Source organism: Sebastes fasciatus, chromosome 6 (assembly GCF_043250625.1).
Source record: "Sebastes fasciatus isolate fSebFas1 chromosome 6, fSebFas1.pri, whole genome shotgun sequence".
NCBI lineage: Eukaryota > Metazoa > Chordata > Actinopteri > Perciformes > Sebastidae > Sebastes > Sebastes fasciatus.
The window spans coordinates 13799945-13812624 of NC_133800.1; the positions used below are offsets into that span (position 1 = coordinate 13799945).

At 41.3% G+C, this 12680-nt stretch overlaps 1 protein-coding gene across 1 annotated transcript; it reads left to right on the top strand.

Moving 5' to 3' along the window:
* The first annotated feature begins 403 nt into the window (after positions 1-403).
* On the top strand, positions 404-10289 carry LOC141769067 (RNA-binding protein MEX3B-like). The gene is made up of 5 exons (XM_074637740.1): positions 404-1194; positions 2723-2961; positions 3850-3895; positions 5206-6020; positions 6485-10289. Exons 1-5 carry the CDS (start codon positions 561-563, stop codon positions 6893-6895), a joined length of 2145 nt encoding a protein of 714 aa, XP_074493841.1. The 5' UTR covers positions 404-560; the 3' UTR covers positions 6896-10289.
* The last annotated feature ends 2391 nt before the right edge of the window (positions 10290-12680 follow it).

The window sequence follows — 12680 nt, forward strand, 5'->3', positions numbered from 1 at the left end:
TTTAGTGCTTTTAGTGTTAGTGAATTGTATTTTATCTCTATTTGTGTCTGCAACTTTGTGTTCTTGCTGCTGACCGTTTTGGCCAGGTCTCCCTTGGAAAATAGGTTCTTAATCTCAATGGGACTAACCTGGTTAAATAAAGGTTAAATAAAATTAATTAAAAAAATAAAAAATACAAAGAAATTAGGCTTTTTTTGGGTAAACTTGTGAATGTGTAATCTGGCGAGAATTAAAATTAGATTAATAAGGACAAATGCATTACTGTATTTGTCACTGTGATCATATAGCAACCAAAAAATATAGATGCGCGTTCAGTGCGTCTGTCTGACAGTCTTGAATACACGTCTGACCCCAAAACAAAGTCTCGCGTGAACACAGCAGAACGAGATTACAGTGTTAGGGAGGGCTGCATGGAGAGCTGGAAGAGACAAAACAAAAGCCTCACATTTCAACCCACAAGGCGCTGGTCGCTTTTTATTCTTTTGTGTAAAACCAAAACAAAATCTGATTTCCGTTTAACGCCGTTATTATTATTATTATAACAAAGTTTTATTTGCATCATGCCTAGTAGCACATCTCTGCTGGAGGCCGACGAGGGAGAGTCCGAGGTGCCGCCGCCGCTAGTGCACGCTTTCACCGGTATGGGCCTTGAGGAGCACCACGGCGGAGCCCAGAGCCACCACAGCACCGAACAACTAGACGAGAGCCTCCCGTATCACCACCACCACCTCCACCACCAGCTCCCGGTTCCTCACTTCAACCTGCTCGGCACGGTGCTCGACCTGAAGCCGCTGCACCGGCCGCCCTCCTCGGGAGATGAAAGGACTGCAGCGGAGGACGAGGAGACAGAAGTTGTAGCCAACGACGACGACTCCTCGTTGCTAGGGCAGCAGGCCCACCACCTTCGCAACCACCACCACCACCTCCCACCGGGCTCCTCCGGGATGCCGCCGTCCGTCGAAACGGTGTTGTTGTACAACGGAGACGAGCTGGATGACACCGGGCTCCTACCACCGACACCGGGCGGCAGCATGGCGATGCTACCGCCCGGCGTGGTGGTGTACCCGGGCGGGGAGTCGTCCGGCTACGAGGCCGAGGAGGCTGCAATGCTGGCCCGGAGGAAGAGCGTCAACACCACGGAGTGTGTGGCGGTGCCGAGCTCCGAGCACGTCGCGGAGATCGTGGGCCGGCAGGGTGAGTCGGGGATGTCGGTACTGACACGGGTCTGTTAGCTCCACTAGCTCTAAGATGCTAATGGGAGTGTGGGATGGAAACTTGGTGTGCAGCAGTAAAAAGTGAGCTAAATGAGATAAACACAAGAGTAAAAACAGAGTTGTAAATGTAATAAACTAGTTAAATGATCAGAAAATAACGTTTGAACGTTAGATACATTAAATATGTGGTTCAATTACAGCTTAGTTTAAGTGGGAATGCTAATTGTTAGTTAGCTAACGTTAAGATGCTAATGGGAGTGTGGGATGAACACTTGGTGTGCAGCAGTATAAAGAGAGCTAAATGAGATAAACACAAGAGTAAAAACAGGGTTGTAAATGTAATAAACTAGTTAAATGATCAGAAAATAACGTTTGAACGTTAGATACATTAAATATGTGGTTAAATTAAAGCTTGTTTTGTCTCAAGTGGTAATGCTAATTGCTAGTAGCTAACTTATTGTTGTCACCAGCATTTAATAGTATTTTTCTTATAATTACCAGACATTTTTACAAGTTATATTTTTTTATGTCATATTTAAAGCATTTGTGTATAGTTTAAACATTAATGATCTGCAATTAATTACAATTAAACCTTCTTCAGCAACAACAGTTAGCTTGAAAGCAGCTATGGAACATTTTGAGCATCTGTGTATAGTTTAAACATTAAACTATACTTTGTGTATAGTTTAAACATTAAAACATTAAAACATGACAATTAACGATTACAATTAACTGTCATTTAGCTTCTTCAGCAACAACAGATAGCTTGAGAGCAGTTAGCTTAGCGTAGCATTGCTAACTGGGTCAACACCACCCTACAACAAAAGTTTGCATCACACGTTTTTATGAAGCAGCAGGACACCTCTGGTCTTCTTGCTTTGACAGACCCAGTCTGTCTGTATTACGGATGTTTTGTGTTTGTGCTTCTTGGACACCGAGCCGTGCCTGGCCGTGCTAAACTAAACTAGGCTTGTCTTTGTCTCTGAGGAGGAGAACATGAAGAGCAGTGTGTGTGTGTGTGTGTGTGTGTGTTGGGTCACCATTGCTTTGCCACATCAGCTGTAGGTTATAGTTAGCTCCAGTGACATAACCCAAGACTACTGAGTTCAACTAAACACGACCGGCTTTTCTTCGATAGTCAAAGCATTTATCTGGGTGTTTTACATAAACTTTACAATGGTAGGGTTGGGAGAGTGTTATTATGTCGTCTTTGAGAGCAGTTGGGGGAGGGTGCAGTCTGCAGTGTTGACAACAACAGGAAATGGCTCTGGTAATGATGCTGGACTCTCAACCACAGCTGAAAGGAATATTTAATGTATAGCTATGCAACTTTTAAATGGCATTATTGACTGGAAATTGCATATGCCATAATCTTTTATTAGTTCAACATCAAAGTTTAATATTATGTGTATGTAATATAAATGTGGTACATTTTTAAAAGTGAATCAGAAATGACGAATCCAATGTTCCAGTCATTCTTTGCCTCACTTCTCTCTTGTCCTTGACAGGCTGTAAGATCAAGGCACTTCGAGCCAAGACCAACACCTACATTAAGACACCAGTGAGGGGAGAGCAGCCTGTCTTTGTTGTGACAGGGCGCAAAGAAGACGTGGCCATGGCTAAGAGAGAGATCCTGTCTGCGGCCGAGCACTTCTCCCTCATCAGAGCCTCTCGAAACAAGACGGGTCCTCTGGCTGCTGCAACCGGTCCAGGGACCCCCTCTCTACCTGGACAGACGACCATTCAGGTCAGCAAGCACATGATTATGAATTCAGTGTTAAACGTATGAAACAGACATTCTTATGCAGTGAATCACACAGAACGCAACAGTGAACGCCCACTCTTTGAACCGGAAGTGAAATTAGAAAGTAATTTATATAACGAGTTTTAAGCATGGATCCAAGCCAACCAACTACGAGATGAATCGTGACTAGAGAACATTTGATAAAAAAAAATAAGGAAAATGGAACAAGACTGTGTACATAATTATGAGAGAAGGAACTACTCATCCCATAAACCATTGCGAATGACGACTCGCCGCCTCTGGAAACTCCCCAAAAACTTTAAACTACCGTAGTCTATCTAAAATGATGACAGATTTCGCAACTACTTGTTTTCAAAAATACATTTCGATGAACTATTTTTGTAATATAAGAGAAGTGTCCAGACAAACCACCATGTTGGTCCGTTTTGAAATCTGGGAGCAGACCATGGAGCTGCATTTCAATGGTAACCGCAGACTCCACCAAAGATGTTATACTTAAGATTGTGGGTAATGTAATACTTCTCCATGACAAAGCAAATAATGTGTTTTAAAACAAGGTTGATATCATACGGACTTGTGGCTTCTACAGGAGCATAAACCACAATCTTATAGCTTGTGGTTAGTCTACCTTTGATGGTTACGACATTATGTCTAATCAAAATCCTCTATTAAGATTATGAATGCTATTTTCTCTTTCAGAACCTCACTGATCAGCTCTATTAAGTGCAGTTGTTATAATATCTAAGTGTTGTGTATGATAACATCCAAGCACATTTGTTTTTATAAAGGAAGCTCTCTGTGTTTAATGTTTTTGGTTGTGTCTGTCATTTAAAGTGTGTGTAGTTACCCTGTATCATTTCAACCCTACAGGTGCGGGTACCATACCGTGTTGTAGGGCTGGTCGTGGGTCCCAAAGGTGGGTCTTTTTAATTCATCCTGTATGCAGATATACGTTGTTTGCTCCAGTTGCTGTAATTAATGTTGCAAAGACAGAAAGTTCATAATATTTTAGCTTTGGCATTTGTTTTAATAGTTATTTTTAGTATGAATGGAAAAACAACAATTGAGTTTATGATTTTCATACTATGAAATTGAGGGTTGGGGTGGTAGGAAATGTAACAGGTGATTTTGTTCATATTTAGTTTTTTACTATGAAAGTAACGCTCTGCTTGGTGTTTGACTAATAAATTAGCCACATTACTGTAGTAGCCTATACGTACCAGCGTTTTGTTTTTCTGAGCAGTATAAGGAAATAGTAAATTGTCTACTGGTGTGTCTTAAGCTGCTTATAGCTCCTGGAAGAGTTTTAATATGCTCCGCTTTACTCGAAGGTTACATTTTTGCTCTCACCGAGTCTTTAAACCCCTTGCCCCGGTGACATTACCACCTCAGTGTCACAAAGTCCTGGGGTTGATTTGTAAATTGAAGTGCGGCGGTTCTCAACCATGTGCCATTAGGCTAGAGAGGGTGAGGTAACAAGTCAAAATGACTGACAACCAATTTGGAAATGGTAAGGAAATGCTGTGCCACACAGACGCAAGAGGCAGTGTGGAATTTTAATATTAAATATTTGGTGTGCCTGTTACTTGCCCATTCAGTGTAGCACATTATTTTTGTTAATGCACTCTGGTTATCCAGTCTTTTTCAAATATATAGTATTGACATTTGAAAAGGTTCTTACTTGAGGCTGAAACTCATGGTGTTGTGGTTACAGTAGGTGGTATGCGCTTTAGCCAGCTGAGTCACCAAGACCGCCTGCAGTTCAGCGCTATAATTATTGCACAGCTGAGTTTCTTCCAATTTCAATGTTAGATATTGTCAGAAAAAAACAGTCTCTACTGAAAATATATAATGCTGTTAATGTGACTGTGTCTTTAGTATTGCTCAGCTTGGGCTAATTTGTCAACTTCAGACACTCAGGTCAAGCTGTAGTTAAGAAGTGACAGTATACAGAGATCTGTTTTCCAGCTAATGTATTCAGCACTATTAATACTTACCTATTTTCATTTTGACTCTTAACTATTCTCTTCTTTTCTTCAGTGTGCCATTTCTCTATGCTCAGATGTATATATTCTCCGGATTTGTCACGCATATCATGCGTCAAACTAAATTAAATGGTGAACTCTTGACATTCATGAGGCCATGTGACCAGAGCAGTTATTTAAACTTGGTGTTCAACTGACACGTGTTTAAGTATAACTCTCTTGGTCTGGTCATATTTTTCAGGGGCAACCATCAAACGTATTCAGCAGCAGACCCACACCTACATTGTGACGCCGAGTCGTGACAAAGAGCCAGTGTTCGAGGTCACCGGGATGCCGGAGAATGTGGACCGGGCGAGGGATGAGATAGAGGCGCACATCGCCCTCCGCACAGGAAGCTGCGGAGGCATTGAGGCTCCTGGTGTAGACAACAACGACTTTCAATTCAACGGGACGGATGTCAGCTTTGAGAATTCTGCTGCAGCAGCAGCAGCAGCAGCTGGGTTGGGGGAGGCCGGATGGCTTCATGCAGGTGCATCATCACCGAGTGGTGGTGGTGCTGCTGCTGCTGCTGCTGCTGGTGGTGGTGGTGGTGGTGGTGTTGGCGGCGGCGGCAGCGGCTTGCTGCCAGTGAGCGTCAACGGTACTCAGCGAATCAATAGCAATATTAACAGTGGTGTCAGGATGTCTTCCACCTACCGCAACGACAGCTCCAGTTCCCTAGGCAGCGGCTCCAGCTCAGCTGATTCTCAGTACGGCAGCGGTAATGGTAACCGGGTGGCAGATTTAAGCCCAACCTGTCAGTTCAATGCCAACGCTAACAACAACAACAGTAATGGCGGCGGTACAAGTTTCTGGTTTGGCGATAGCCTTCTTCCTGTGGGGTCTGAGGAGCTGATCAGCCTGGGAGGTGGAGCTGGAGGCGGATGCTCTTCCTCAGGATTTGACCCGTTAACCATCTCCACTGCCCAAGCCTCGCACCCTGCTGCACAGCCACAAATCTGGAGCCCCTATGTGGACCACCAACCCTCCCAGGCCTTCGATGCGCGTCAATCTCAGGTAGGTTAAATTCAACAGGTGCATACAGGTTTTTTGCTTCTGTTAGGATCATCTCACTGTTGAAAACAAACTGTTTTCCAAAGTTTCAGCTTTTGCTTTTTTTACCTGTCAGTGCTGCTATACATAAATCCTGTGAGCTAGCTTATTTCATTGAGTAACAGTAATGTAAACCTCAACCTGGACAGCTGCACAGATTGGGCAGCTGGTCGTGCTCCACACGTTTCAGTTTTAACAAAGATGTTTGGCTTGTGGCAGTTGTATCTACTGCTAACAGTTACCCCTTTTCTGAAAAGAGCAATGACAAAGTCTGTGCAGTGACAGCTCAGAAAATGCATCAATGATCCATTACATTGTTTGTTTAAGAAATTCAAGAAACATTTGTTTTGCATCCTAAACAGGAATTTTTAAGATGATAAGATATATGTTCATGTCATCTAATGACTGTTTATCATTGATGTCTCCAGACCAGCCAGCCTGGGACACCCCGGCTCTCTCCGACCTTCTCTGGGACAGAAGCCCTGGAGCACCCTCTGGCCCAGCGAGTTCACCGAGGGCCCTTCGGCTCGGCCGGGGGCCTCGATGCCCACAGGGTCCCCTCTTACAGCTCGGCCTTCTCCTCTTCCAGTGAAAGCACCGCCTCCTCTTCCTCCCCTCCTGAATCGTCCCTCTCCTTTCGCCCAGGGCTCGCATCAGCAGTGAGAGGACAGGAGATATGCATCCACTGTTTGGATAACCAGGTGATCGCTGCCTTGGTTCCCTGCGGCCATAACCTCTTCTGTCTCGATTGTGCCACCCATATATGCCAGGGTCCAGACGCCGTTTGCCCTGTGTGCCTGTCCCCGGTCACACAGGCCATTCAGCTCCGCAACATGTGATTTTAATCCATTTACGTTGATGGCTGATGAGGGATCGGCCTCCCCAACACTTCCAGTTCATAACATGTGTGGGGAAATTACAAAACTGACCCCGAATCAGTGTCTAGTTGTGTCCTCACCCCTGTTTTGTCCAAGCTGGTGTTTGGTTGACAAAGGTGAGGAAGAATAGGTGAATTAGGAATGATCTGTATTTAGGGCATGGGTTAGGGTGTTCAGCCCGTTCATGTGCCTGCTATTGTGAAGTCTTCTTCCATGATTGATTGATTGATCAACGGGAGGGTCGGAAGCCCTCTGTGTAGCATTGGGTGGGGTGGGATATGTATTTTTTTTTGCTCATCATGATTTTTTGATTTACATTTTCTTCTCCCTGAAGCATCTAGTTATCAGTTTCTGCCTACCTAATATTTTATCAAAATTTTTAAATGTACTTTGAATTCTATTAGATACATAATGTTGACTTTTGGGTCAAAGTTATTTTTTTGTCTACATCTCAAAAGTTTAGTCCATTTAAAAAAACAAAAACAAATTGCTGCTACAGATGTTTTTATGTGCTGACATATGGCCCAGCCCCTTTGCCTCTCAATTATTGTGCCCACGGCAAACAAAAAGACGTGAGCATGTTTACATATAGTGAGTCCCACGTATGAATATGTATAAACTAATAGTATTCTCCTGGTTACAACTCAGAATTTTAATGCTTACCACAGTAAACTGGATATAATGTACACGTTGCTCTGGCAAATGCCACTCTATCCCAGATAATTTGCGTAAATATGATCAGGCTACTTTAAACAGGATATGATGTTTACATGCTCCAGATCATAAATCTGAATTTTTGAGTATCGCTGATATTAACAGCATATTGATACGCATGCAAACACACCCAAGTGGGTCAAACCCGCAACTGCAAAGATGCCACACTCCAATGGCAACCTCATGTTGCCTCTCTTTCCTTCCCCGACTAGAACCAACCAGTGGGTAACTCCTTTTTGTAGAGTACCGGGATGTTACCCCACTTCAGTATTGCCACGTGGCTTTCCATTTCTACTTTTAAAAAGTTGTTTACGGTAAACTTGTGCCTAATTCCGTTCTGAGTAAACAAAAAGAAACAACTGGTTCAGCACAGTGTTGCTCTGTCTTAAAACAAACCTGTGGCCTTTTTGGAAAAGCCTGTAATTAACTGACAACACTATCTAAAACTCCAGATCTTGGCTCGAAGGAAACACAAGCTGACAGAACGAGGTCTTAATGTATTTGTTCAATCTCTTAAACGCATCTTGGTGGAACAAAGGTTATATCACAGGGATGTTTTCTTTTGCTTCCTATTTTTGTTGAGCCTTTCTAAATTGTTTACCACCTATTGCTTTATCTTTTTAGCGCCAAACACTCCCATTTAGTTGATTTCTGTTTCCGTATTTTTTCCCTCATTGTTTTTTTTTTGCCTTTTTTTTTGTTTATTTCTCGATTTCATCCTTGTTTGGGGAAACCATGTGCTGGTTTTCAGCCAGAAAGATATGCACAGCCTGTCCCGTTGGAAACATTCCTCCACCCCTGTATTACAGTCACTTTTGTAGATTGTATAAATATGGTTAGTTAATAGTAAAACCTCGCCCAAAGGTGGCTGATATTCTCTGAATAACTACTATGAAGACAGCTGTAATCTGGAACAAATCCCCAACACACTTTTCATCTCTATAGTATCCTTCCACTTGAACTGCTCCACCCTGTGGCCGTCTCGTCACAGCCATTTTATGTCCTCGTTGGTAAGCAGTCAGCAAAATAATTCCATTGGGATGCAAAATTGAGACGGCGGCCACCCACGTCTCGTCTACCAGGCCTATGCAAAAATCGTCTCAGTATGTTAACTACTCGAGGAAGCACTAGATAAATTAAACTCCTCGGGTTTTAATTACAGAGCTCAAACTATCTTGGGCGTAAACTTGTAGACAGACGCATCCCTTCCGTTTTTACGTTTCAGTCGGGGTTAACCTTCATTACCTGCTCTAATGCATTCATGTTTTCGATGGCACACACTTTGCTTCTCATGCCTCATCAGCGCATTTGCTGTTGTCCTGTGCCCTACTAAGCACAGCCTTCCCCATATCTTATCACACTATTGACAAGTTTGGACTCCAAAAACAGTCTGAGTCTTGTCCCCCCCCACCCTTCAATGTGTGCGTCTGTCCGTTCCTCCTGGAAAGTGAAGAAAAGGTACAAATTGGTGGAAATCATCTCAAATCTTAGCTTTAAACACCAGTGTCGCTAGACTTTGTTTTACAGGTTTGAATGACGGACATTTTTCGAAGGGGAAGCAGCTGGAATGATTTCATCTTGGACTGTGCTGACACTACATGAGGTCAATGCTGTTGCTTTACATTGTGGACATTGGACCGCAGTCCGTCTAGCATTCCAGCTGTAAACAGTATTTGGGAGTTATTCTATCGCTTGGCTCTGTTTCTTAAATATCGTCTTCTTTCGTGGATGATTGAGCTTTCTCGAGGAAATGGAACCAAACCCAAAAGTGCAAAAAAAACCATCTGCTTCTGCCCCCTCGGGTCTCCTCTCCGTCCTTTTGATTTGATTCTCTCAGCTCTACAAAGGGTTGATCTCTCTTTGCTCTCTTTCTCTCTCTGAGGGATTGCAATACACTGTCGGCCCTCACTTTATTGACATGAATCTATTGACATTTTTGTGTATGTATTATACGATATTACTGTTAATGACTGATAAATATACAGAACTTATTTTTATTTTGTTACATTTCATATATATACATAAATATATCTATATTAAAATGTTTACAATAAGATTTTACATTTTTTTTAAAACTTTTTTTCCGAGTGATTTAAGTGAATGAAGAGTTGGAAACCCAGAAATGTTGCAGGAAGAGTATGTCAATGCTATCTGCTTGTAGTCTAGTTATTAGTTTACAGTATTGATGATAATAGTATTGATAGCTGCCGTTGTGGAAAATGGAATGTGCATCACGAGCATGTCTTCATAATGTACCGCCAATGTAAAACGTCACACTGCAACTGTAAAAAGGCCAAGGATTCAAGCTGCCTGTCATGTCTGTACGCCACCAAATTAAGAACGGTATACTGTAAAATGTATCTTAGGTTATCTCTATATAAATACATATATTGTTAAGCTGTACCAACAGTTCAAAGTATTTGCTAATTTTACTACACTTTTGTTATGTATATGTAGGGGAAGTCTTATGGCATATAAATTCTTCAAATTGAGTCAGGAGTTTAAAAGCAGACTATATTTTATAACGGCCTTTTAAGTTATTGCGGCCAAAGCACTGATATTATATATTTGCTGTAAAGAGAATTTAAGAGTTTTATTTTTCTGATATTAAAGTTACTTAATAAAGACGGTTTCATTTTAAGACGTGTCCGACTGCTGTGATTCATTCATTATGTGAAAATGTGTTTCGATCATTGTGTTTGCACTCCTCTTCCATATTCTGCGGGATCCCTGTCAGGATGTCCTGGACGTCAGTTTTTTGAGCAACCTGAGGCCCATTTCAACAAATTTGCAACAAATTTCCTCTCATTTTAACATGTTTGACTAATAAAGACCAGTGGTGGAGAGAAACTAAGTACATTTAATTAAGTACTGAATTTAAGTACAATGTTAAGGCACTTGTACTTTACTTGAGTATTTCTGTTGTCTGCTACTTCATACTCCACTACATCTCAGACTGACAAATATTGTACTTTTTAAAGTAATGTAAATTTTAATGCATCAAGAATTATAATTCAATAATACTGTATATATTATTCTGAAATGGGCCGTTCTGCATAATGAGTACTTTTGGTTCTTTAAGTATATTTTGATAATACTTTTGTACTTTTAAGTAAACTTCTGAATTCAGGACTTTCACACTGTGGTAATGCTACTTTTACTTAAGTAAAAGACCTGAGTACTTTTTCCACCACAGATAAAGACCACTTACTTTTTACCATGTCAATCAGCTTGCAAAACTTTTGTGAAACAGACCTCTTGTTCTGGTTCTTTGGTCATAGTTCCTACCTCCCAATGAGATATTAAAACTGAGATGTTTGGACCTCATTGTGCTGCAAAAAGCATGCAACTAAATATTTTCATTGTCAATACATCTGTTGATTAATCAGTTAGTTGTTTGGTCTATAAAATGTCAGAAAATGTCGATCAGTGTTTCCCAAAGCCCAAGATGACGTCCTCAAATGTCTTGCTTTGTCCACAGCTCAAAGATATTCAGTTTGCTGTCATAGAGGATTAAGAAACCAGAATATATTTACATTTAAGAAACTGGAATCAAGAGAATTTAGACTTTTTTCTTTAAAAAATACTTAATCAATTATCACAATCAATTAGTCTTTACACACCCACACAGTCCTGAGCAGAGTTCCAATCAGCCAGATTAACTAAAAAACACCGGTGTGGGTGTTCAACAGTGGGTAACTCTGGGGGTCTGAGAAGTGAAGCCAATGCTGAAGTGCCTTAAACTTGCATTCTTTCTAATAGCCAGCAGGGGGCAACTCTTCTGGTTGCAAAAAGAAGTGATTATATAAAAAGTCTATGAGAACCTCTCGTGTCACTTCTGGTTGCAAATAACCAAGATGGCGACGGCCAAAAGGCCGAACTCGAGGCTTCAAAACGGCAATCCACAAACCAATGGGTGACGTCACAGTGACTACTTCCACCTCTTATATACAGTCTATGGTTTTCAGAGCCTTTAAACCTTTATCATTCCTATAGACCCAGCACATTTTGACATGTCATAGCAGGAAATACAAGGACCTGCCCTAAGTGGAATGCAACCATCCTTTATGTTATTAAATACAGCTGTGCTTTTCCTGCTATAACATGTCAATATGTCTGCTGTGAAAAAGGTCTATTAGTACGCTTACCTATGCGATTCCCAGCATAGCTCCATCCAACTCCAACCTGAGCGGAGGTGTTAATCAGAATAACTGAAAACATCTGTGAAGTTAAAGTCTTATATTGAACACAACAGCGTTTAAATTGAGAAAATAAACAGGTCACCACTTAGAGAATATCAGGCCATGTTTAATTAAAGACTCTCACATAAGAAATACAGGTCAAATTTATATCTGCAAACTGTCATAGTAGTCAACATCAACTCATTTGAGCCGTGTCTTTATAGGCTCCTATAATAACTGCAAGTAATATAAAAAACATCTGTCCACCTTCAAAGCACAACAGAACATAACGGATTATTTCTCCAGACAGAATTCAGCATCTTTCAGTAACATAATCATAAAATATCCTGTTTCCTGCCATTCGATCAATCGGATGCATAATTGTGTGAATAAATCCCGTAGTTTGACTCTTAATCTCTGATGTAGGACAAAATTTAACAATGTTTTTCAAATTATAGTGAAATAATCAAAGATGGGGCAGAGGGGAGAGAGATATCAACCCACTGCTGCTTTGTTTTGCGTAATCAATTGGAGAGCAATATGTGACGACAAAACATTGGAGAAATCCAATTGGTCTTTTTCCATTTCATCTGAAACCCACCAAGACAGCATTGTTCAAAAAACAACACACTTGTTTAGGGACATTCATTTTTAAAAATGTCTTGTCATTATACAGAATATACTGTATGGCAGTTTGGTGTGAAAAATATGATGAACATGAGTAAATTAAATGTGTATTCTTAACCGATGTGTGTAATCTCGAACAAATGCCTTTAAAAACAGTAACAGGATGTATCACATGCAGCGCTGGGGCAGAGGCGACAAGGGCATTCGTGTTGAAATCTAATTAT

Excerpts from the sequence above, each read along its gene's own strand:
- LOC141769067 (XM_074637740.1), top strand. The coding sequence starts at position 561 with ATGCCTAGTAGCACATCTCTGCTGGAGGCCGACGAGGGAGAGTCCGAG. Across the intron at positions 1,195-2,722 it reads GGAGATCGTGGGCCGGCAGG|GCTGTAAGATCAAGGCACTT; the intron begins GTGAGTCGGGGA and ends TGTCCTTGACAG. Across the intron at positions 2,962-3,849 it reads CTGGACAGACGACCATTCAG|GTGCGGGTACCATACCGTGT; the intron begins GTCAGCAAGCAC and ends TCAACCCTACAG.